The sequence below is a fragment of the Fundulus heteroclitus genome, chromosome 12 (assembly GCF_011125445.2).
Source record: "Fundulus heteroclitus isolate FHET01 chromosome 12, MU-UCD_Fhet_4.1, whole genome shotgun sequence".
Taxonomy (NCBI): Eukaryota; Metazoa; Chordata; class Actinopteri; order Cyprinodontiformes; family Fundulidae; genus Fundulus; species Fundulus heteroclitus.
Genome location: NC_046372.1, coordinates 47,858,232 through 47,884,438, shown reverse-complemented (window position 1 = coordinate 47,884,438; position 26,207 = coordinate 47,858,232). Strand labels below are relative to the sequence as shown.

The 26,207-nt window shown below is 40.9% G+C and overlaps 1 protein-coding gene across 2 annotated transcripts; it reads left to right on the top strand.

The window, feature by feature from the left end:
* Positions 1 to 11,006: 11,006 nt before the first annotated feature.
* On the top strand, positions 11,007 to 25,366 carry fgf17 (fibroblast growth factor 17). 2 transcript variants are annotated; one of them, XM_012849435.3, is made up of 5 exons: positions 11,007 to 11,514; positions 11,599 to 11,635; positions 11,800 to 11,977; positions 15,382 to 15,488; positions 24,906 to 25,366. In XM_012849435.3, exons 1-5 carry the CDS (start codon positions 11,483 to 11,485, stop codon positions 25,191 to 25,193), a joined length of 642 nt encoding a protein of 213 aa, XP_012704889.1. In that variant the 5' UTR covers positions 11,007 to 11,482; the 3' UTR covers positions 25,194 to 25,366. The 2 variants fall into 2 exon arrangements, with proteins under 2 accessions (XP_012704889.1, XP_021164595.1); XM_021308920.2 differs by having other exon boundaries at positions 11,008 to 11,514; positions 11,833 to 11,977.
* Positions 25,367 to 26,207: the final 841 nt, after the last annotated feature.

The following is a 26,207-nucleotide window of genomic DNA, read 5'->3' as shown; positions in this document are numbered from 1 at the left end:
TATATATATATATATATATATATATATATATATATATATATATATATATATATATATATATATATATATATGCATATAATGTGTGTGTGTGTGTGTGTGTGTGTATATACACATATCAGAAGCACATATGGCTTGTCATTGATGAATCTCTGAATGACATTTACATGTAGCCTCATTATAGTTCAAGCCACTTTAAATATTGAAGCCAAAATAGTAGACATCTGAGGTGTATTTATCTCAGGGTTTTTTTTTGTTCATCAGAGCCCTCCCCCAGTCCTGTGAAGAACTCCCCAGAAATGTCTCCCATGATGTCACTGCAACAGTGCCGCGTCTCAGATAATGTTTTTTTTTTTTTTTTTTTTTTTTTTTAAAGTACTGCAGTGTGACCCTAACCCTTTATTTAGTAGTATAACCAAGCTTTCTGGGGTTGTTAAATCACCTCATGAGGTGGAAGGACACTGGACTCAAACGTGGGATTTTGGATCCCACATGACTTAGCGGGACTCTTTTATTTTCAACACTTCCTTACAAAAAACAGGCCGGCACTTACTGCCTACCTTATGGCAATCCTCAACGGCATTTAACTGGCATGTGTAAGATAAGAAAACACAGCAATGATTAAACAGATTTTTATTTATACTTTTCAATTCAAATAAAGTACACATTAAATATAACAATACTAATATTATTGATGTTACAATTCAATTAAATTCTTTATTGATCTTGGAGAGAAATTAAATGTTGTTGTAACTCATATTATACAGGTTTCTTCAAAGAGTTACTCTAGATGCTGGTGGCAGCAGCCAGGAAGGATCTCCTCTAGAGGTCTGTCTTACAGCGGCTCTGGAGAAGCCTCTGACTAAAGAAATTCTATTGTTGTACAACAGTATGGTGAAGAGGACGCTCAGGGTTGAAATACAAAAAGTCAGGATTTATTGAACAGCTGTTAAAGAGTCTTATAACGGAGGGGAAAAGGTACCTCTGGAAACATTCGGTCCTGCACTAAACAGTGCCATGTCCACTTATTATCAGTGACTTTAAGCTTGTTAATTTATACAGTTTACAAGGTAGAGGTAATAGAGCTGGTTTTATCTCACAAGAACTAGCAACCCTGGCTTCCAGCCCATATTCGCGCTGTTTTTTTTTTTTTTTTTTTTTTTTTTTACTCAGCTGCTCGGGCACAGAGGGACAGGATATTCTTCTCTCTGCCATGTAAAAGTTAAAATTTAAAAGACATTTATCCTGAACTAAAAAACCTATCCTCTCAAATAGGAAGAAGTGTGTGTGTGTGTGTGTGTGTGTGTGTGTGTGTGTGTGTGTGTGTGTGTGTGTGTGTGTGTATGTGTGTGTGAGTGCGTACAGCAACTTTTGTCTGAAAACATGTGACACAGACTGACAGCCATTGGATAGTGGCTAGCTTTAGCTTCCTCAATTCTCCTTATTTATCAGTGGTTCAATAGTAGTAAAGCAAATTTTTGTTTTGAGGAATATGAGTTTGAGAAGCTAACGTTTTGGTTACCTGTGCCCTACACTGTTTAACTCATAAAGGTAGATTACGACAGCAGTGATTATGTTGGAATCGTATATTGGTGTATCTCCTGCATATTGGTCAAGATTATCAGTAGTACTTTATTTTTGTTTGTCTGGAAGCCATGATGATCATGGTTGCCTAGTATTGCCTTTCCTGCCGTAACGCTGGTGTTGTCTATGACACCGAATAAAGAGCTCAGCCAAAAGGCAAAGCTTGCAATTTGCCAGTCCAGCTAGGCTTAGTTTCTCACATTTGACCCAGAGATAATTTAATTCTTTAATGAAAGAACAAGAATCCGGATGCAAGAGCTTCTTCTTAGGGGTGGTAGGACTCAGCACTAAACCTGGGGAAGAGTGTCTCCTTCTACATTACATGCAGCCTGCTTAATGAGGTTGGTTGACAGCAGGTGTGGGAGACTCACTGGAGTAGCCACGCCAATGCAGCGAGGAAAACAGCAGAAACGATGGATGGAAGCAGCAGATCATAACAGCACACAGGGATGTGGCTATGGATCCACTCTTATGGATCCACTCCTATGGATCCACTCCTATGGATTCATTCCTATGGATCCGGTCCTCTGTACTTCCTCTGTACACTTCCAAAATCACCCGTCACCCCTCACCTGCCTTGTCCACCCTCTAATGTTCCACTGTCATCACCATCTTCCCCAGGAAAGAAAAACAACAATCATTAACCTGAACCACATGCCACAACCCGCCACCCTCAGCCTCTGTGGACATGTTAACATCTTCACCTCTGAGACAACAGTAAGACTTTCACCTCTACAGCATATTCATAATCACCTATCAAATACCATTTCCTGGAATATCATCCCTTACCTCCTCTCCTCAGTACTGTCCTGAAAACCTCCCCTGATAGCAGAAGAAACACACATAAAGTGAAAGAGACTTGAAAACTGGTTTGATGAAAAATATTGAGATATCATACCTTACGTTGCTAGTTTTTAATTGTGAGTTGGTGTTTTTTTTAATCCATTTTTAAATACTGATCATGTTTTTGGTCTCAGTCCACTTAAAGAGCACACAAACTAAGCACCAGTACCTTGAAGACAAACAAATAATTATTCATAAGGTAACTCTCACAGAATCAAAAAGTGCTGTAAACCAAAATCAATTAAGTTTATTTATGTAGGGCCAATTTACAGCACGCCATCTCAAGGCACAATTTTATCTAAGGAAACCTAGCCGTTTGCATCGAGTCATTGACTTGAAGAATTTATTCATCCTGGATGAGCATTTAGCAACAGTGGACAGACGCCTGCATTGTATCATTGACTTTGCAGCAATCCCTCATGTCGAGCATGCATGTACCTCCCTCAGAACCAGAACCAAGACTGCCCGGAGGTTTGAGAAGTCAGTGCAGAGAAGACACAAAAGGAACACAGCAGCACTGGAGTACTTAACTCAAGGAGTATTTTCTATGTGAGAAAAAAGTAAAAGGTTGGTTGCAATAGTAGCTCCTGAAGTGGCTTCATCTAGGAGAGACACAGCCAAGCAGAAAGACCCTGAGCCAGCATTTCAGTCTAGAAGACAGCACATACAGTTAGTCACAGTGAAAGCGCAGCAAGGCCGCTTGGAGGAGTAAGGAGCAGTAAGGTGATGAGTTTAAAAATCTATTGAGTTCATACCCTTAATTTATGACAAAAAAGGAGTTTTAAGAAGTTTTTAGGTGAGAAAATACACCTCCAAACTTCATCAGTGCAGTTAGTCCATCAAGGTTATGATCTGATTTTGAATCTAGTTTCTGAGTTGCCATCCCTCCGCAAACAGGTTGGTCTCACTGGGGACCTGTAGTGGGGAAACCCCGTTGCTACAGCAATCGGTCAGCCAATCAGTCTTTGACTTCCCCCAGATTGGGTCTGTTTGTTACAGCTCTTTGCCGGATGTTTTCAGCATTTGAAGTTAATTAATTATAATTCTGTAAGACTGATATTTCAATGGAGTACTAATGATCAAACAGAGCCCTTTCATTTTCCTTGTACACAGAAACACACATTTTTCCAGAGACTGACTTTTCATGTAAACTATGCAATAATAAACGAGTAATAATTAAACTTTTCACATTAAATTATTCCTTATACTGCTAAAACGTTGTTGTTGTTTTTTTGTTTTTTTTTTTTGGGGGGGGGGGTTGTATTGGAATAACGAAGTTATCTAACACATTTATTTGTTATCTAGGTTTTGATACACATACTCGGTTGACAGTGCCCACACTGGAGCCCTCTCAGATGTCTGTGCCCACTTAAACACAGCACGGCCTAAGTTGAGATAGCTTCCTGGAGTCTTGCACGACTGCAATGATTTCCTTTAACAAAGATTCCTGTTTATCTTAAGACTGGTGTGGCCCAGATAATCAAGAATAAAGAGTGTTACCATGGAGAAATTTGTTTTGAGACAGACACCGGTTTATGGTGTACATGGACAACTTGACACAGAGACAGGTGAATGATGTGAATAACTGTGATGCTGCTTGAATCAATCCCTCAGTGCTTCTTCAGTGATGCACACATGCCTGCAGTCATTTTTGGGCAGTAATCTGAAGGCTTAATTTACAGAAATGTGCAATTCAAAATTCACCAAGAAAAAAGAGTGGTAAAAAAGTAGGCATTACCAGTAGTGTCATTGTAACATGTGACAGAACTCAAACTTCTCAGCAGGGGGCAATAGCCCTTACAGCTTTTGGAAAGAAGCTTGGGTGATTGGACCTGTTTGCGGTCCTGCTATTTGAAGAGCAATATACGTATAACAGGCTGATGTTAGCTAGTTAGTTACTAAGGCTATCTGCTCAGTTAACCCCCTGAGGTTGGCTGCTTGAAATGCATGCCACTAGTAGCTTTTCAACTAAAGTTTTAAAATAGGATTGCCTTGATATAACTGATCCAAGGTACTGCTTTAGTTTGCGTGAGGGAGCTAGGTGTGTTTTTCCAAAAATGTTAATGAGTAAATGTTTTTATTGTTTTTTGCAAATACGGGGAAAGTGTTGAGGCCTCCTTAAAGCCAGCTGGCAAGCTGTGCACAGCAACAGGTTGGGGATGGGGGCGTTGCATATCGCTCTCTTCTCTGTCTTCTCATCAAATCGACATTAATAAGAGGAGTATGACAGAAAACTTTTATAGTTTTGAAACTAAAATTTCTAAACCTTGGTATACCTCATTACCAGTAGCCAGCCAGTACCAGCAACACATGAAATGTCTTATATTAAACATATCAAAGTACATACACACTGAAAATGTGAAAAGTATCACCTGATATAGAAAAGGGAACAGACTGGCCACCTGTCTGGAGTGTATCCTGCCTCCTGCCCAGTGACCACTGGAGATAGGCACAAGAACCCCAGCCCCAAAAAACATGCAAGGATAATTGGGAATGGATGGATGGATGGATGGATGGATGGATGGATGGATGGATGGATGGATGGATGGATGGATGGATGGATGGACGGATGGACGGACGGATGGACGGATGGACGGATGGATGGATGGTAAAGAGCAGCTGTTGTCTGCACACATACACACAAAAATAATTTTTATGCTTTCAAACTGCACATAGTGCTTGATTGTGTCTGTATTCCTATCATTAATATTTAAAGCTTGTTTGGTTGTTTGACATAAAATATCAACTGCTCAGAGTACTGCTCATGTCTAGCTGTCTGTTAATGTTGTGTAAGACGTGTGACAAGCTGGTGACACAGTGGAGTTAAGCAGGCAGCATTTCATGAACTACTATGCTGTCCTTTTCCTCTCCCTATATCACGTTACCTAAACATCTTGCTGACAACACCGGATAACTGGAGCTCAGAGGGTCCCACGGTGATGACAGCAGGTTATGCAAAAGTTTTCCCACAGTAAACCATACCATCAAGTTAAAAGAATGATCCCAGTTTACTCCTGCAGACACAGACTGAACATTTCATTTAAAGTTAGGAGGCAAATTACTTGGATTTAGGAATAATTAGAAGTAGCCTGTCCTTTCATGTCAGTCAATTTTATACCGCTAGCATAACAAGAACTAATATTCCTGCTAATTTAGAGATGATACAGCCAAACATGCTAATACCAAAGCATCAAACCAATGCCTGTCAGACAGATACAAATTAAATAACATTTTAAAGCTTGGTTCAAATATGAGACTTCAACCCAGAGGACCGAAAGGTGATATAGTGCATTTGGTCCAGCACTTGTTCTGCAAAAGGAATACTAGCACATATTTTTCAAACATGCATTCTTCAATTAATTTGACAAGGTATTTTTCCTTCGCATCATTGAACAAGCACCTTTTGCTATTGAAATCATGAAAGTCATTCTGATTAGAGCAGATTTACTCATCTCTTTAGCTACAGGTGTAGTCCCATTAAGGAATACACAGGTAAAGAAGTTGTTTGCTTCATTTTAAGGCTCCATTGCCTGCCAGCCACACTTGACCTAATGCAGTTCAAAGCCTTCAGCTGATCCAAAATGCTGCAGCAAGAGTTCTGATGAAAATCAACAAAAGGGATCATATTTTTCCAATTCTAGCTTCCCTTCATTGGCTTCCTGTTAAATCAAGAATAGAATTTAAAATTCTTCTTCTAACGTATAAAGCCCTTAATAATCAAGCTCCATCATATATCAGAGCTCTGATTACCCCGTATGTTCCTAACAGAGCACTTCACTCTCAGACTGCAGGTCTGCTGGTGGTTCCTAGAGTCTCTAAAAGTAGAATGGGAGGCAGATCCTTTAGCTATCAGGCTCCTCTCCTGTGGAACCAACTCCCAGTTTTGGTCCGTGAGGCAGACACCCTGTCTACTTTTGAGACTAATCTTAAAACTTTCCTTTTTGACAAAGCTTACAACTAGAGTGGCTTATGTTGCCCTGACCTACCTATGGGGATGTGCTTCTATGGGCTTAGGCTACTGGAGGACTCTATCGAGTTCTACTGTTCTTCAATTATGCATTGCTTGTCATAATTTCTGCTTATAACTTTTTGTTCTCTCTCTTTTTTTTCTTCATAGTAGGTACATCTGGTCTGGCGTTCTGTTATCTGAGACATCATCCAGAGAAGACAGCTCACACACTACTACCATCTAATGTAGAACAGATTACTAGATCAATGTGTGCTTCTGTGCTTTTTGTTTCTCTTGTTGTGTCTCTGTTCTGTCTTCTGTAACCCCAGTCGGTCGAGGCAGATGACCGTTGATACTGAGCCCGGTTCTGCTGGAGGTTTTTCCTTCCCACTAATGGGTGATTTTTCTTTCCACTGTCGCTTCATGCTTGCTCAGCATGAGGGATTGCTGCAAAGCCATGGACAATGCAGACGACTCTCCCTGTGGCTCTACGCTTCTCCAGGAGTGAATTCTGCTTGTTGGGACTTTGAAGCAATCAACTGGTTCCCTTATATAGGACATTTTTGACCAATCTGTATAATATGATTGATTTTGACTATGTAAAGTGCCTTGAGATGACATGTTTCATGAATTGGCACTATATAAATAAAATTGAATTGAATTGAATTGAGACAGAGAGCTGGAGCTGGATTTTAGGCACAAGGTATCATCACAACATTAATGGAATAACAAGCCATTTATCAGGTTTCACATTTTATTTTATTTTTTCTATGGTACAAGAATGGTATTCAGAATACAAACTGGACATGTCTGAACCTTAGAGAGGATTAATATCCCATCTGTGTATACACCCTTATGGAAATAAAGTTTGTTATAACCGCAAATCACACTCAAACACATCCGCAAAGCTTAGCTTCCAGAATGCTAGCGGAAGTGAGCTTATACGCTCCAGGAAACTTACTTCGGCCAAAGCTTAAAAAAACAAACAGTAAAAACCATTTTAAATAAACCATTTCACTTTCCCTGCCTAACTCTGCCAAACTTGTCTGTGCCTCTGTGTCAGTTCAGTTCACTTTGGGCATTCAGTTGGAAACAGTTGAAGCAGGGTGAAGCTGGTCCTTCAGCACAGCAAGCAGGCAGCTAGCTCATAGGGGGAAACAACCGTCATTTGGGAATCCAGGTCTGGGTAAGCTGTACACAGCTCCGGGGAAGGGGTGCGTTTCGGCTGTGGAAGCGGGACCTCCGCTCAGCCTCCCTCGCGTAGCTGCTTCTTGTGAGGGTCAGTGCAGGTTGCAGTGGGCGACTTTAGATCAGCTTTTCTTTTAGCTTGGCCTGGCCGCAGGAGAGGAGACCGCTCCGCGCCCTCTCGACTCAGCTTTCCTGCAACAGTTAGCCTGGCTGGCACTGTAAATGTTGGTGGGTGTCCGAACCCATTCGGAACCAGGTGGCTGTCTCCCCGGTGTGAACCACTCGTCACAAGGGTTCACAGGCAAAGAGAACGATAACACTGGGAGAGCTTGGCTTCATAGGAACAGCACCCTGCTGTGGGTGCGGTGTGGGTTGGGGGGGGGGTGCAGATCCTCGGTACCTGTAAAAGTCTCACATTTCTTTGTGGCCTTAGATCAGGTTTAGAGTCTGATCTTATGGGTTTATTTTTCTGTTGGCTGATTTCACAGCAATCTCAGACAAATAAAACACAGCAAAACTTTGGTTAATACTGTCCAGCAGTCAGAAATGACTGTCACTACAACCTAGCATTCAAAAATTTCACAAATCTGTGATCAATAAAGTACTTCTTAACACAAACACCAGCTGTTGTTTATCCAATGCTTTTTGGGTAAACACTGAGTCAACAGTTATGATCCAGTTTAGAGAATAGAAGGATCCTCCTTATTCTTCACAGACTGCTACTTTGAACTATATGATGACCTGATGAGGTCTCGCTGAACCACCCTCTGTAATGCACCAGATGAAAAAAGAACCCGATGTTTGAGACAGATATGGTGTTGTACTTAAAAAGGTTTATTAATAAGAATGAACCTGATGCTAGATACAGCCAGGATAACTTTGTTGGCGGCAGCAGATGACAGGCAGGTAGACAGAGGCTTGCTGTTCTGTGGGACAGGCTTGGGTCATGGCATGGGGGACAGGGACAGGCAGACAGTCCATAGGGCTTAGGCAGATTCCTGGTCCAGAGATAAGTCCAAAACAGAAGGCTGTGTAGATGTCCGACAAGGGCTTTACAAGGAAGGGATAATCTGTGAAGACATGGTCAAGGTCAGAACATGAGATTATGCTGGAAAACCCACTGGATATCTATACACCCAAGGGTTTCAGTAATCAGGCACTGCCTGCCTGCTGAAGTCTGGTATTGATGAACGGGTGAAAGAGATGAGCTGGATTGAGCTGTCAAGGGAAACTGCTCACAGGCACGTCAGGTAATCTTGATTGCTGGGGATGCAGGAGGAATATGGCAGCATGCAGACACCGGCCAAAACATCTCCATGCGATGAAAGAAAAAATAATGCTCTATAATCATATTAACGTCAGTGGGTTATGTCAAAGGTAGGGTTGGCGATTTTTTCCGGAAATTTATGCAAGAAACGTCTATGTACCTTTTTGAATAACTGCTCATGCACAAGACCGTCTTACCTGGTCTTCCACTCCTCAGGGAGAAAAAAATCTCCCATATCCACTCTGGTCTTATTTCTTTCTACTGAGGCCTTCCTCTTCTTCTCATAAACATGAACATGGTTTGTTTCTTCAAACTCACAGCCATTTTCAAAGTATACGGTGAGAGCAGGGGAGTTACAATAAATGGCTAACACCGAAGCTAACCGCTAAACTAACCGGGTACATAAACACTAGAAGTGAGCAGCCAGCAAGCAGAAACTAACAATGAACCAACATGTACACTGGTGTTGCATGAACGCGTCAGAAGGACTGGCATGTGGGACAACCAATAGATAATGTGATACCTATAAGGATGGAAGGACCATTTCACCCAGTATACTGGGTGAATTTGTTATATATAACAAAAAGTGTTTCTGAACAGGATTACCAACAGGATTATTAGCTCACATGGGGAATAGGCCTGTTAACATTATCCTTTTAACTGTACAAGCTACTCGCTTTTTTCAACATTCACTTGATCAATGAACTGGACAGAAAGCTGTCGGGACATCAGTGTTGCGTTCTTTCTTCACCTTCATGTCCTCCATACTGTGTAGTTTCCCCATCCTTTCTCTGTTTTGTCCTGTTTACGGGTGGTTTGAGCTGGAAAAGAAAGTGTGCTCTCTCTCCTCTCTCTGATGAGAGGCACCTTTCACCCTTTCACCAATAATCAAGTTTCATCTAAAAGACCAGTTCCCCAGCAACTCTCTGCCAGTGCGTCAGTTCACTGCCCATGAAACACTGGCTGCTACATCCATGCTGAGTTGAATTCTGTCCAGTTTTGTTACAAGCGAGTCGACTAATCTTTTATCTCAGGAAACCTGTTCCACCTGAAGGAACACACTTATCATCGTCTCTATAAATAACCTCAGGCCATTTGATTTACTTCAAGTCATAGTTTCGATTAAAATCCTTCATAAATGTGCCTGCTGTTGATTCTGATCCTCGTCTGGGTCTAGCATTTCATCCTTGATATCTAAAGTCACTGGAGACAGGCAATACTTTTACATGTTCTATACTGATTTTGAATTTTGTCATTTAGATATAGTTGACTATAAAAATCTTACTAGATGTCATGACGTTGTTTTATTTTAAATTTACAAAAAAAGAAAAAAAATCAACCACTGCAGTTGTGTCTGTTGTGGGTGTTTGCAGAGCAAAAAAGACGGATGGATGAAAGCAAATCATTTTAATCAAAATGTATCTTGTCCTGTGAGCTTGTTAATGAGTTATTTATTTATTTTGTTTGGTTAGTTTGAGTTGTTTTATCAAACAGGTTTATCTTGTATGAGATCTTGGATCTCATTGAGAATACCTGTATAAATAAAGTTTAAATTAAAAAAATATTGTTCTTTACTGCCCACTCGATCTCTTTATCCCCATTCTTGATTCCTAACCTAGTGCCCTGGGTCAAATATGTAACTCAAACGTTTTCTGTTAAACCAACCCAGAGCTGAATGAGCCCATATTTGATCCTGGACTGGGTTTACAAAATAACCCCCAAAACAAGTTGTTTTTAGACCCATAGTTTTAAAATTGTAATTACTGCATTCTGCATTTTATTGCTCTTTCTGGACTGGGCTGACAGGGAAGGTGAAGTCAAGAGAACATGAAAAGGCCGTCGTGTGAAGGTACTTGAAGCTCCATTAACAGGTAAATCAGCTCTCCTCTTGTCTCCTCTCTTGAGGAAATGACTCCTGCTCAGACAGAGGAAGAACGGTGTTCCTACTGGATGTTTATTGCGGGGATGATCAAGCTGTCATTTTGTCTGATGATTTATTTGGTGCTTTTCGCATGAGTTGGCAGGTGATAGAAACCCTGTGTTTTGCTTAAACATTTATAACACCCATCATAATCCTCACTTTTAAATACAATTCAGCAGTGATGATCTCAGGTCAAACAGAGGGGTGGACGGGATTTTTGACTTTGGTGTGCCGTATGAAGTTGGTTTAGGGACATGGTCGCCTCCCTATGGTCGCTGGGGTCCCTGTGGTGTGCCCACCCTCAGCACGGGGCCCTCAGGGAGGGACTTCTGCCTTGCGCCATTCCACCAGTGGGCAGCCGGATCCTAGTGAGGCAGCGCGCTTTTCCAGAAGCTGGATTCAGTCCAAGCAGACGCACTGCTGCTTCCAGCTGCACATCCCTCCCTCCCCAGTTGTAGACGCAGATCCATCAGGCTTTCTATGATGGACTTCATTGCTTTTGATGCGTTTTGTGGATCTATCGATGAACTTGTGCCGGGTCTGTCCTCTGGGTAATTTTTGCGGGTTATCCGTGTGTCTTTTTTTTCCCCGTTGTGATTACTTTGTTGGTGTGGATGGACATCAAAAGTGCATATGCCACTTTTCGGAAGCTACTGGATTTATTTTCACCATCCTTGTGGCGTTTATCGGCCTCAGGAATCTCTAGATTGATCGGATGAAATAAAGGAGGAGGATGTATGGAATAAACAAGCGCTATTTTTACATGTAAGTTAACCGAGTCTCTAAAAGTAAATTGATGCTGTAAAGTCTCCTTGTCGCTCAGACGTGTTTCTACTTGTTTTTTTGCAGATCGTTTAATTTTTTTGTTCTGTGGTGCCACGCTCAGGTGAGAAGATGATTGAAAAGTTAGAATAACTGATGTCGATAGTTTGATGTTTGATTCAAAAGCTGTGGACCATGACTTGGTTCTAAAATTAACAGCGCACTGACGCGTCCGAGATTAGAGACAGACGCAGTTATGGATTTCATTTTTCCCTTTGCATAAAAAAGGGGGAGAATCACTCGTCTCCTAATTTTAACCAGTATGTGAGGACGCAGGGCGCAACGACGGACCAGCTCAGCCGCAGGCAGGTCCGGGTGTACCAGCTCTACAGCCGCACCAGCGGGAAACACGTGCAGATCCAGGGCAAGAGAGTCAGCGCCACCGCCGAGGATGGGAACCTGTACGGTAAGAACCGGGCCCAGACCTGCTCATGTGCCCACATTCCACATCTCACACATCCTGCACTCTCCACAACTTGCAATGAAACACTTACCCTGGGGACTTGGTTTGCTCTTTCTGTAAAGATTAAAGTGTTTATGATTAAAACAGCGAAATATTGACGTGAACCACCAGGTTGAAGCCATGTGGATTGTTCTCCACAGCAAAGGAACCAGCGTCCAGATTATTTAAATTATTCAAGTTAGGGGTAGTTTAGGGTGAATATGAATCCTATAGCATTCAAACCAGTGGAGCTCAAAGGCTAGATGGGAATCAAACCTCTAATAGTGGGTCAGGAGGTGTTCTTCAGAAAATAAATTAAACCACCAGACATGCGTTAATGAATACAATAAATCGGCATATTTATGCTAAATGTAAGAAACAAAACAGAATCCTACTTGCAAATATAGATAACAGTGATATTATATTGGCTGTTTGTGGCATCATTCTACCCCTGTTTATTGACTTGGCAGCCCTACCTTGACTGGTGGAGTCCCAAGTTTCTTCCACTGGTATTTTCTAGGTTTGAAACTGAAAAGTTTGGAAACCTCTGATTTATGAAGAACTCGTCTGTTTAGAATGGTCATAAAACATTTCTTAAAAGAGACAACACTGTAAGTCTCAGGCAAGTTTGTAGTTTTACAGCTTGTTGGAGCATAGTTAAACCCTTGATATCAAGGAGTGTCCTGTAAGGACTTAAGTGATTAGCTTAAGTTTTGGTGGGACAAAGCCTCTGCTGGGGACTAATGTCCTCTGGCCAAACTAGCCATGTCACCCACAGTCTGTCTGTCCCTCCCTTTTGAGGCTGTTTTTAAGGACTGTATGTTAATTTAGCCTCCCTGCTGTATCCATAAAGCCATCGTCTGGCAAACTAGCAGCTGATTAGGAAAAGTCCTTTGTGTCTAAAGTCCCAATACACAAGGTTGTTTTAATGCCCAATGGTCATAATTAACAGCAGGATAAAGTCAATTAAGAGTGTATATTCTGCTTCCAGAACAGTAATGGTCAGAGATAACATTTGTTTAATCAACTGGGGGGCAAACATTTTAGTGTTTGTCTGCTCAGTTTTTTTGACAGGAGCAGGTCATGACAGGGAAAGATATTATAATATATGCTATATACATATAAATACACTACATAGATAGATACTGCCAATATCGCTTCTCTTATGTGCATCTATACATAAATCAACTTTGTTAGCCAAGAGTGTGTGCACAAGCAAGGAACTTGAGTTCAGTTTCAGCATTCAGACATTAAGTGTCAATATATTAACGTTAGAGGAGACAAAATAAGGGTAAAAGGAATAGTATGTACGTGTATGGGAATGTATAGCCACATATTATGTAAAGAAAATAAAAAAGAAAGGCAGGTTGTAATAGTTTAAATATACTTAAATTGTTTCACAGCAGTTTGGTTGATGTCTCAGGCTGTATTGTGTTCATCAGACTGAAATACCGGGGGAAGAAACTTTTTATGTTGCAGCTGCTTGCAGTTATTTGCAAAACGCTCTGTAGCAGCAACAAAAGGTAAAAGTCTAAATAGTTTGTGTCCAGGACATATGGGGTCTGCAGAGATGTCAGCTGTCCTTTCCTTGACCTTTGACCTGCACAAGTTTTAGATTACATTCTAGACAAACTGGATGAATAATTATAACAATTTTGTGTTTCTTGGGTAACACATTTTTAAAAATCTTTTATCTGAGCCTCATACCCCGTCACACTGTTGTTGTTTTTCAATAGCATAGGAAGACACAAACCCATTAGAAACAGAATAGAATATGTGTGTTTGACAGGGGCTTTGTACATTAATAACATTGCTAAATATGAATTCAACTAAATGGTAAATGGCTTGTACTTGTATAGCGCTTTAACTAGTCCAACGACCCCAAAACGCTTTGAACTACAATCAGTCATTCACCCATTCCTGACGGTGGTGAGCTATGTTAATAGCCACAGCTGCTCTGGGGTAGACTGACAGAGGTGAGGCTGCCATACAACAACGCCACCGGGGCAACCCGCCAACTGCAGGACTCCTGCACCACTGTTGCCCTAAAGGGCTATTTTCTATCCGTAGTACCTGCACAGGAACAACATATATATGTTGGTGTGTGTATGACTAACAGTGAAAATAGGAATATACACCGGAGACTGGTTACAATAACAATAATCAGACACTGAATAATATACTACCAAATTGGGGGGGGGGGGGGGGGGGGGATTATAAAAGTACTAAAACATATTTTCAGAGAAGAGGCTGCCAGAAAAAGGAGCAGTGGAACAAGACAATAGGATCAGGACATAGAACACAAACTGATATATTTTATCATGTATTTATGACAATCTATAAGCTAATTTTATAGATGTATTTGGGACAGGTTGTATGAGTCCTGTTCTCCAATGTTTACTGGAGTGGTTCTAATATTTACAAACTGGCTAAGTGAAGGAGGTGAAAGATTATGATTAATGTTGTATAACTGACATATTTTGATTTTTATGAATATTCTCCCAATTTAATCAGTTGTGCTTTTTAAATATTGTGCAGTTTGTTTATATAGGACTTCTAAAGATTTTTTTATCAATAATGCTGAGGTATCACCTTACTACTACTTTAACATCATGGCCCACATAATTTGATCACTAAATAAGTAAGGCTGTCACAGATATTTTGGACATGATTAAATATATTGCCCTATAAGCATCACAACTCGCATATATCATGTGCAAATTGCCCCCGAATCAATGCAACTGTGACTTAAATATCACAGCAATGACCCAATTATACCACTACTCTATCTCACGCTATTATGAAGGTTCAGTCACCTTGCATACTGGATGTAAGAAACTAAAACTGATGATATCAGTCATTTGGCCTATAAGTATCTGACCACTTAGGGGCACTCATAGAGGATTGAAACTTAATTCCCAGATTGCCAGTTGATCCTTAAATAATGCAAATAGACTAAAGGAGACTGTGACATCCTGGCAAAAGTAAAGTACCCTGTCCTGATGCAGCAGAACACTATTCTGCAAATTCCCCCTCAATTCTATGTTTAGACCCACATACAAAATATTTTCCAAAACCCCAGCTTATATAGAAAAATAGCAAACCATGTTACAGGAAATGTACTTATCCCCCAGAGAACTCAACTTAAAGGGCTAATAAAGAATAATTTTTCATATCATAAAGACAGATAGCATGTGGGATAGACAAAACAAGCATTATTTACAATGTCCTCTGTGGCACCCAAATGGATCCTGTATCCTGGTTTAGCTCCCAAAACATACTTGGTGCTTTCTTTGTGAGTTTTTTTTCTTTGTTGGCCCTGAATATTTCTTCTTCTGCTTATCAGCTCTCTTCTCCTTTTATTGCAGCTCGCCTGTTTGTTGAGACTGACACCTTTGGCAGTCGAGTGAGGATACGAGGTGCAGAAAGTGGGCTTTACCTCTGCATGAACCGGAAGGGCAAACTTGTTGGAAAGGTATGGGACAAGTTTCTGACCTCTTCACTTTTTCTGAACACATAGTGATTTCCTAGACATAAAAAAACAAACAAAGAAAACAGATTTTACCAAAGCTGATCTTGATGGAAACATCTTACAGACAAAACAGTACCTATTTACTGATTAATGCCTGTGCAAATTATCTGACTGCTGACTAATAATATAAAGCAAAATATATAATAAGAAATTCCTTTATTGTCCCAGAATGGGGAAATTGGGGCGTGACAGTGGCAGAGACACAGACAGAGTTACACATAGTTTATAGTAGTGGGAAGAAAAACAAGCTAACCTAACCTACAGGCAGTTTTAAAGCAACAGGAGATTACCTTTCTCAATAACGTCTATAATAAAAGTTAAAATAAGTACCAGAATAAATATTGCACAATTATTCATAATATAGCATACTCAGGTAAAGGACATGAAATAGTCAGATTAACAGTAGAAAAAAGAACACCAGCCTAGTTACAAAACACTATGAAATAATATGCAATATGCATGGTAGTACAGCAGCAACTTGAAGTAGCTAAGGCGTGTGCAAATGTACCTTAGCATCTTAAAGCCAGTGTAACCGATTCAGGATCAGATCAGAACCCATGAAACCAACAGCATATTGTAAACAGTTATTGAGTCTGTTGTGAGCAACAGGGATTATAAAGTCTAACAGCAGCTGGAAAGAGGGACCTTCGGAAGCGCTCCTTAGAGCATCCGGAATGCAGCAGTCTGTCACTGAAAGAGCTATTAAATGGTAAATGGCTTGTACTTGTATAGCGCTTTTAACTAGTCTTGATGACCTCCAAAGCGCTTCACACTACAGTCAGTCATTCACCCATTCACACCCTGACGGTGGTGAGCTATGTTAGTAGCTACAGCTGCCCTGGGGCACACTGACAGAGGCGAGGCTGCCATTCACCGGCGCCACCGGGCCCTCTGACCGCCGCCATTAAGCTCTGCACCAGCTCCATGCTTATAGCAGGAGACATTGTCCATCAGTGATGTTATTTTCTTCCAGTCCTTCTGTCTCCCACCACCTGCACTGGGACCACGGAACGTCCCAGGACAGAGCCTAGCCTTCCTAATGAGTTTATTCAGTTGCATCCTCTGAGCTATAGATAAGCTGCTGCTCTAACAGACCACACCATAGAAGATGGCTGATGCCACCACAGAGTCCAATAAGGTCTTCAGGAGCACCTCCAGCACTCCAAAAGACCTCAGCCTCCTAAGCAGGTAGAGTCTGCTCTGACTCTTCCTTTAAAGAGCATCCATGTGTGACTCCAGTCCAGTTTATTGCTCAGGTGAACACCCAGGTACTTAGAAGAGTCGACTATGTCAACATCAGTTCACTGGATGTTCATCAGTGTCAGTGATGTGAGCCTACACCTCCAAAAGTCCACCACCAGGTCCTTTGATTCCCTGCATTTAAGATGAGGTGATTCCATTGGCACCAGTCTGCAAAGCTCTCTATCTATTGTCTGTACTCTGACTTGTCCTCATCTGTGATTAGACCAACTATGGCAGAGTCATCAGAGAACTTCTGTAGGTGGCAGTCTGATAAACTGATGGAGGAGTCTCCAGTGTAGAGGCTGCCCAGAAATGGTGCCAGCACAGTTCCTTGCAGTGCTACTGTACTGCAGGTCAGCCTGTCAGAACCACAGCCCTGTGTCCTCACATACTGCGGTCGACCAGTGAGGTAATCCAGTTTCCACTGCAACAGGTGTTGGTCCACTCCTTACCACTCCCGCTTGTCCTTCGGGAGTCCCGGTTGGATAGTGTTGAACGCACTGGAGAAATCAAAGAACATGATCCTCACAGTGCTCCCAGGATTCTCCAGGTGGGCCTGAACTCTGTACTGCAGGTAGATGATAGCATCATCCACCCCGAATCCAGCCTGGAAGGCAAACTGCAGAGGATTTAGTGAAGACCTCACCAGGGGGTGAAGATGGTTGAGGATCAGCCTCTCGAGGCTCTTCGTCACGTGTTATGCTAGTGCTACTGGCCTGTGGCTGCTGAAGTCTTTGGGCTGTGCGGTCTTAGGCAATGGTACCACACAAGAGGTTGGTCAAACCTCAAAAAGTGCTGATTCAGCTTATTCACCCATCTCAATTCACCAACAGCCTGGGTATTCTGTTTGTGACCTGAAATTGTTTTTAGGCTTTTCCAAACGTCACGGATGTTGTTGTCCTGCAGCTGCGGATTCAGTTTTTTCCTGTTGAAGCATTGATTATTTCTTTTAATATTTACCTTTATCACACTGCTCTCTAAGCAAACGGAAATATCTTTATTCATTATCAAGTAGAAACACATTACTTATAGACTGGAAACCCTCTTTAGGCAGCCTGCACTTTATCACACGTTTCATGCCCTAAAATGTAAACTGAACAGTGGTCGCATAGGTGTTTCTGTTACTCAATGTATACCGTTCCTTTTTGGGGAACAAGACTCTCCAGGAGCTGACAATGGCTCAGCCATATAGGCCAAGCCTGACAATTCTGAGGGGAAATCCCATCTGCCCATCTATGGGTGGAGTCTGCTACCCCCTTCCTTCAGTGGAAATGGAAAAGATGGATTCATATTTTCTGACATGACAGGAACTAAATCTGTTTTGCATCATGGTGGTGAAATGCTGGGACTGTGTCTGCTGCCTGTTTGTAGATAGGAAATGAGCTCATACACAGATAGATAAGCCAGAGTTATATTGGACTGTATAACTAGGGAGGGCATGGACAGTCTGAGGTTTTCTCATGCTACATTCCGGTTTCCTCCGACACTGGAACTCTGATCTTAGTATGCTATCACATGCAGTTTAAAGGGGCCTAGTCACATACTGTGACTCCACAAATTTTTATACCAGTAGCTCCCTCTGGTTGCACACAAAGGTTTTCTGCTTCAATTATCGCTCCCTGTTGACTTGTTATATTTTATTTATGTTTTGCACTTTGTTTTTGGTCTATTTATTAGTAAATGAAGTGCTTTTGTGTATATTTACTGCAACAAGACCACGTGACCAGAAGTATGATATTGCGTATGTGTGCAATGAGGAGATGGGGTTGGTCATCGACCATACTGAGCTGTCACTTTACTGCAAGGCATTACAGGCCTTTCTGCTGGCTCTTAAAATAGCTGCGTCAATTGTAGGCATCTTGCTTTCTGATAGTTCCGTGGTACTGCCGGCGCGATGGCACAACAGTGGTTATGTCTACTGATCGCGCCTCGTGCAAAACTGTTTTCAGGTTTAAAAAGGACAAAGTAAGCACTATCAGGATAAACGCTTGGCATATGTTCTTTCATTTGAAAACAATATGTTTTTTGTATTTTTTTATGGTATTGTGGTGTAAAGCGGTTTACACAGTCAGTCATTCACCCATTCATTCACACCCTGACGGTGGTGAGCTATGTTAGTAGCCACAGCTGCCCTGGGGCAGACTGACAGAAGCAATACTGCCATACATCGGCGTCACTGGGCCCAGTTGAAATATACCAAAAAAGCACTTTGATGTAGCCATCAGTACCTTCTATATGTTGCAGCCATCAGCTGATGGCTCAGTCAGCTAATAAACAGTCAAGTAACAAAACAAACCTGTGTACCTCCCTCCATTATTCCTCCATTTAGCTTTTATAGTTTAATTGGCCATCATATATTTTTATGTATTTAATTCCATTATGTTTAAGGATTTATTAACATTGTGGAAGAGAGTAAAGAGACAGAACATAGAATCAGCCCGACAGAATTGTTTTTTTGCTCACTGTCACTTTTTAAGTAGTTCAAATATGTCCAAGAATAACACAGAAAAGTTGATAAATATAGTAGATGAACGCCCCGTGTCTTAATTAGTGGCACCATCCATCACATCCATTTTCTAACACGTCTAACCCTTTTGGGTTCACGAGGGGCACTGGTGCCTATTTCCAGCTGTCAATAGGCAAGAGGCGGGGTACACCCTGGACAGGTCGCCAGTCTATTGCAGTGCAACACAGAGACAAACAGGACAAACAACCATTCACACACACACTTAGTGGCACCATACGTCGTAATATCACTTCACTCACGTTAATGTGGCTAAAATAAGACTTAATTCAGGGTAATTGCATTTTGTTGCAAGTGTAGGGAGAAACGCATTACAAAGAATCAAGAATCAAGAAGAGATCAAGAATCAAGGAAATTTTATTTGTCACCTCATGTTACCGTGGCAAAATTTCTCTTTGGCTACATTACAGTTCATATTACACATAATGATGGCAAAAACGTTGACAAACAGGCAATGAACGAAGGTAGCGGATTACAGAAATATGCTAAGTGTTCAAGTAATATATCATATTGCTTTAAAAACTACAATATATTCCTGTTTATCATCGCAGTAAGGTGCACTGTACAGAAGCATTTTATCTGATGGGATGTTAGCACATATCTCCATGCCCTGGGGCATCTCGAGACCATCAACCCGTACGGCGATATTGAAAAGAGATTTGGCATTGTAAAATCAAACATTGAAAAATTAAACATTTAATTTGATATGATGTTTGGCTTTTCAATGTTTGTATTTTGAATGTTTGACTTTCAATGTCTAATTTTTCAGTGCCAAATCTCTTTTTTTTCAATATCATTGCAAGTGATTTTTCAATGTTTAATTTTTCAATGTTTGATTTTATAATGCCAAGTGTCTTTAGAAATACTGCAAGCTGTCACTGTTTTAGCTCCATTCACACCTCACTGAATAAATACCTGTCTCTCCTTCACGTCGCAGTGTTGCTCTCACCCCCCCCCCACCCCAATCTCTTAACTCGCTCTTTCCCGGTTGCACCTTCAGCTAAATCAGTGCTTTAAGCATCTTTAAGCACTTAACAAAGCTTAACTTTAGTGTTCCCAGCTTAAGACAGCAACAGTGTCCCTGCAGAGGACAGACAGTGTCATTTGACAGTCAGAGAATAATAGTTCTCTTCAATGCATTCCACGTTCTTTGAATGTTGTATGGTAACAAAAAAAGGAACTTACCCATAATGCACCGTGTAGCCCAAGACCTGCAACTCGCTTATTGTAGCAGGGGCTGCAGTGCTACAGCTTTTTGTTTGCAGGTTCCTAATGTTTTAGAGCAGCAATAAGTAATAGATTTATTGTAAAATTAACTAAAATCATTCTCATTTGTCACCTGGTATGGAAGTAACATTTCCTATAAACAATCGGTCCTCTCGACCAACAATGTCAAGTTTTTCTCCATTGAAACCTGGAAGTGCGGTCTGGATGTACTGTGGTGCAGTGTGTAGCCTGTGTTTACTCCCTGGTTCCTGAGCCAATCGTATGAGAGTTCCCAGGGTTACCAGGATAGAGCACAGCATTTGGTACTTTATCTTGGCAAAAGAGCAGCAGCCTGCAAACATGGAAGCCAGTAAGAGAAGTGGACCAGAAATAGAACAGAATACAACACCATAGACCTATCCTGTGGAAGTTAAAATTCAGCGAGGTTTCACAGCAACAACGGACCGTTGAGGAAAGGTCTGTTGTCCATTATAAGTGTATTATGACTTATTCCTCCTTTCATGCGATTACATCAGTACTTTACGATCCCAGGTGGGAAACACATTACTGTGTTTTTGAATGCATGACGCAGAAGGAAATGCATTATATTTGGACCCCTAATAGTATTTAGCTGGTCACTGAGAACAACAATTCGCAAATCTGGTTGGTTCTCCAATTTGCTACAAGGATAGGATTAAGTTGGAGGTGATGTGATTCTCAGATCCAAATTCTGAGTGAAAGGGAATGGCTCATTAGGCCTGCTCACTTATAGTCTTTCCAAAAACAACAAATGACCACCTTTTCTTATCAAGTCTTGAAACAGTCAGCAACAGTGACACAGGAGACTAGAGATCCTCTAAAAATGAAATCGAAAATAGGTTGGGGTTAGGGTTAACAACAGTTGCTACAGAAAAATTAAAAGACAAAACTTATGCACCATTTACAATAACTTTTCATTTAATTGACAGATAAAAGTAAGTACAGTATTACTTGTATTTCTATGTACTTTAAAGTCAAATTTCACTTTTAGTATTTGCTTTGATTTAGAATAGAATATAAATATTATTCATTGTCCCACAGTAGAGAAATACAGGAAGCAGGCAGATAAATACAAGGGAAAAAGATATGAGATTAAGAGAATTTACAATAAGGAAATTTGACAACATAAGAGAAATCTAACTGTACAGGTATTAAAAATGCTGATTTAAAAAAGGGGGATTTCTAAATGGATGATATGGCTACCTAATTTTATTGGAACCTATGCAAATTAGCCCAAAATTGTAAAGTGGGAGGAAATGAAAGCATGTTTTCTCCTTCACTTGATACTCTCACATAAAATCTAGTACAACCAAATGTATCCAAAAGACTCATAATTACTAAATACAATCCATCTGGGTGTAATTTAGGGGCAATTCTAGACTATTTGTAGTCGTGCTTCGACACCCCTATATTTTACCTTAGTACACCTGAAAAATAACGGGACAGTGATTATTATTTTACAAGCTGCCCTAGTCTCACACCTACCAAATATGTAATACCAGGTCCAAATGAACTCCTAAAACCATGCTTTCTCTGTTAGTTCCCCATCCAAAACATGCCACTTTGGCTGCTTCCACAGCCAACATTAAATGTACAGACGTCTGTCTAACGTCTCGGTGAAGACTAGCAATAGACTTAAGTAGTAATAGCCATTTCTATCCTATTTGGAGAGTCTATCGCCGTCTGTCCCGCATACTTGTTCAGGATACCAAACCTACCCATTACTTCTTCCTCACCTCTGTTCCCTGCTTCATTGAAATTTACATCAATTACCAGTCTCTCTCACCTCTGTGCATCTCTTCGTATAACTCAGTCTAGAATTTCTCCTCTCACTCATACCCCACCTTTGACGCATAACCACAAACAACATTTAACATCACACACCTTCAATTTCGAGCTTCGGACTCATCACCCCGACACTTTTCACATCTACTACATTCCTGACAAACTCCTCCTCCAGGATAACTCCTGCACCATTTCTCTTCCCATTCACCCCGTGGTAGGACAGCTTGAACTCTGCTCCTGAGCTTCTAGCCTTGCTACCTTTCCACCTGATCTCCTGAACACACAGTATGCCCACCGTCCTCCTCTGCACCATGTCAGCCAACTCTCTAGCTGTTCTTGCCGTAGTCCCAACATTCAAAGTTCCTACTCTCCGTCCTAGACTTTTGCCTTAACTCTACTATCTTAGCCTATGGACACATCTTCCTCCTCTTTTTGCTCTTCTCCTTTGCTGACCAACACTAGTCTAATTTTCATCGGTAACCTCTCAGCCATAAGCAGCAGTGGTGATGGCTTAACCTGGGCCTTGACCAATCTGGTATGGTGATCATGTTCTTCAGGAGCATGGTAAATGTGGCCACAGGTTTACACCAGATGCCCTTCAAGATGCAACCCTCTCCATTTATCCGGGTTTGGGACCAGCATAAATAGAATACAGGCATTGTGGCACCTTCCAGGCTGCATTTCTAAGATAGAAGAAGACATGATTAAAAACATATCTTTGTTAGGCATGCTTCCTTTTTGTGCTCAATTCAACTCATGGTGGTGTTTGGAAGAAAGCTTAAGTATACGTTAAATCATTTTATTTCTACAGATCAGAGTTTATGAGGGTTTATGTTTAGGACAGGGGTTACTGCTAACTGAATGTCTAAAGGAAAACATTCAGAGGAATTATTCAATTACACTTTTCATACTTTCATACTAGTTGATTCTGTTATCCAGAGTGACCTACTAACAATACTTAGGCCACCTGTAGCAACTAACGGGGAAGTGCCTGGAGGCCTTACTGTGTAAGATTGAGCTTGCTCAGTGTATATTACCTACTTTTAGAGACGGCTCTGTGATTACTTTCCTTAAAGCTTCAGGTTGTAACCTTAGTAAAAATTTATGTTTTATATATTTGTTAAAATTGTCACTGTGACCTTACAGTATATATAATATGAGATGGATAATCTGCGGGGGGAAAAATCCAGCTCCTTTGGCTTATCCTAGGGATCCTACTGGTCCTGGTCAAAAAACAACCAATCAGAGCCAGGAGGAATGTCTTAGGCTACGTTCACACTGCAGGGAACTGCGATCCAAGTACAGTACTGCAATCTTTTTTTCCACATCAGACCCCTATGCGTCTTTTTCATGGCAGTGTGAACGACTCAATTCCGATTTTTTTCACATTAAAAAAATCTGATTTTGCTACTTCCATATGTGGTACTAATTCGGATACATGTTGGATATTTTTCAAAGTGTACACAGTCTCAACGGTGATGTCGTGTTTTATCCATCATTCACGTCACTGTCCTGTATCTTACGACACATCCACACAGAGTAGTAGCAGTTAGCGCTCCATAAAAGACCGTTAATAGATGTGTTGCTTTCTTCTTACCTTACTCCATCTTGCTATGATGTGGTCTTAATATAGTCAGCTCCCATTGCTCAGCAGCTTTCTAATAATAACAAGAAGAGACGCCGGCTGGTATCTGAGTATTTTATTTATTTATTTATTTTTCAACTTTATTGAACACTTTTAGAAACAACTACATTCACCACTACTTCCATAAACAGTGCGCTGCTCTGTGACGTCTCCTTCTGTTATCTGCGCATGCTGGTTGCTTTGCGGTCTTGAACCGTTCAGACAAAAGTCGGTCACATTTAAGAGCAGTATGAATGGCCATCCCTAAAAAAATCTGATTTCAGCAAAAAATCTGAATTGAGCATTAAGACCTGCAGTGTGAACGTAGCCTTAGCGTGAGTCACGCTCACAACCCTTCCCCTTCTACCATCGTTCAAGCTCAAGATTGCAAAAACAACCTAAGGTTACAGGAAAACTGCCAATGTCTTGAGTGGCACCTACTCAGAAAACAAAGACAGGTAAACAGACATAGCCAGATGACAAAAGGCAAGCTAAAAAGAGAGAATTGGGCTATGGCCGAAATAAAATGGGTTAACAACAGAGCAGTACAGCAAGCTCTGCTGTGGGGGCGGAGCTGTGGAGGGAGGGCTGTAGTGCAGCAGAGAGCAAGCTAGTCCCTGAGCAGGACTCTTGACCCCAGATTGCATCACTCAGAGGGAAGGGAAGGTTTAAGCAAGCCAAGATTTTCTTCCTGTGGCACTATAACAGGAAATATTTATTTATTTTCAGGTATTCATTTAAAAAAAAAAGAAAAAGAAACGATAATGTAAACCATGACCCGTTTTGTTAGTTGTTTCATGTTTCAGAACTGTACATTAACGATATAGCTGCTTGTTGTTCTGTGATGTCCTGTAAGGCTGCTTTTATGCGTATTTAAATGAATTCGAGCAACTTTTCAACTATTAACACTTACAAAAATATTCTCTTTTTGCCCACACAGCCAAACGGCCGCAGCAGGGACTGTATCTTCACTGAGATAGTTCTGGAGAACAATTACACAGCCCTGCAGAATGCAAAGTATGAAGGCTGGTATGTGGCTTTCACCAGGAAAGGGAGGCCCATCAAAGCCTGCAGGACAAGGGAGAACCAGAGAGAGGTCCATTTCATCAAGAGGCTTCACACGGGCCCGCCTCCCTTCCCCAACACGGACCAAAGCAAATTTGAGTTCATTCGATTTCCATCCACACGTCGAGCAAAGCGGAACCGGAAATCCCGTACCTCTGTCTGACAATCAGCCAAAGCATTGGACTTGTTAAAGTTGAGAAAAAGGAACAAACAGAAGCAGTTTTATTTTTGTATATTTTTTATAACTGGGTTGTGATTTAAATGTCATAGATCTAAAGCAATAATGCTGTAAAATCATTGTGTAAATACTGACAGAGAATAAAAAAAACAATTATATCCATGTATTTCTCCACCATGATGTAAAAAACTGATTGTCTTTTATCAGATTTCCATTGTCTGATATTCAAATCTGAAGATCTGAAACATTTAAGGGTAACAAAAGTAGAAATCTACGAGGGAGTCAAGATTTTTTTTCACAGCACTGTATATCATGGTTCATTTGACTCACAGGAAATAATGGAAGGCATGTTTTGTTAGTGATATGCAAGGAAGTTATGCAGTCATTAAAAAAATGTTGTACACCCTTCATTTCTCTGGTTTTACGCATGGGGATCAAATGAAAATGATCTGAGCTTTACCAGATTCTAAAATGAATCTAATCCTGAGTGTTCAATTAAACAAAGTATTATTAAACAAAACAAAAGCCCAATTACAAAAACCTTGTGTGAAATATTCAGTGTACTCCCATAATTCTGTAGAGCCACCTGTCAAGATTCAGTTTAAAGGACCCAAATACAGAGCAGAACTTGGATTTAGGATTAAGAGTTTTAACAATAAAACAACACAGGATCAGAACCAAGCATGGAGTGGAAGAAACGGACCGAAGGCAGTACAACGGAGGAACCAACAAAGAAACAATGACAACCAAATGGTTTGTGGATCCTAGGAAGAATGTTAAAAGTTAGGACAGTACAGGTGGAAGCAGTCAGGTGAGTAATGTGCATCAGGGATCAGGCAGAGAGCTGAGGGACGAGAATGATTAACAGGGACAGAGAAGACAGAAAGAGATCTAAGAAAAATATAATACAAAATGAGCGTCAAGGTGAACAAAGAATCTAATCTACAATAAATAAGAAAGCCCACAATAAGATAACAGAGATAATAAACTAGAGACACC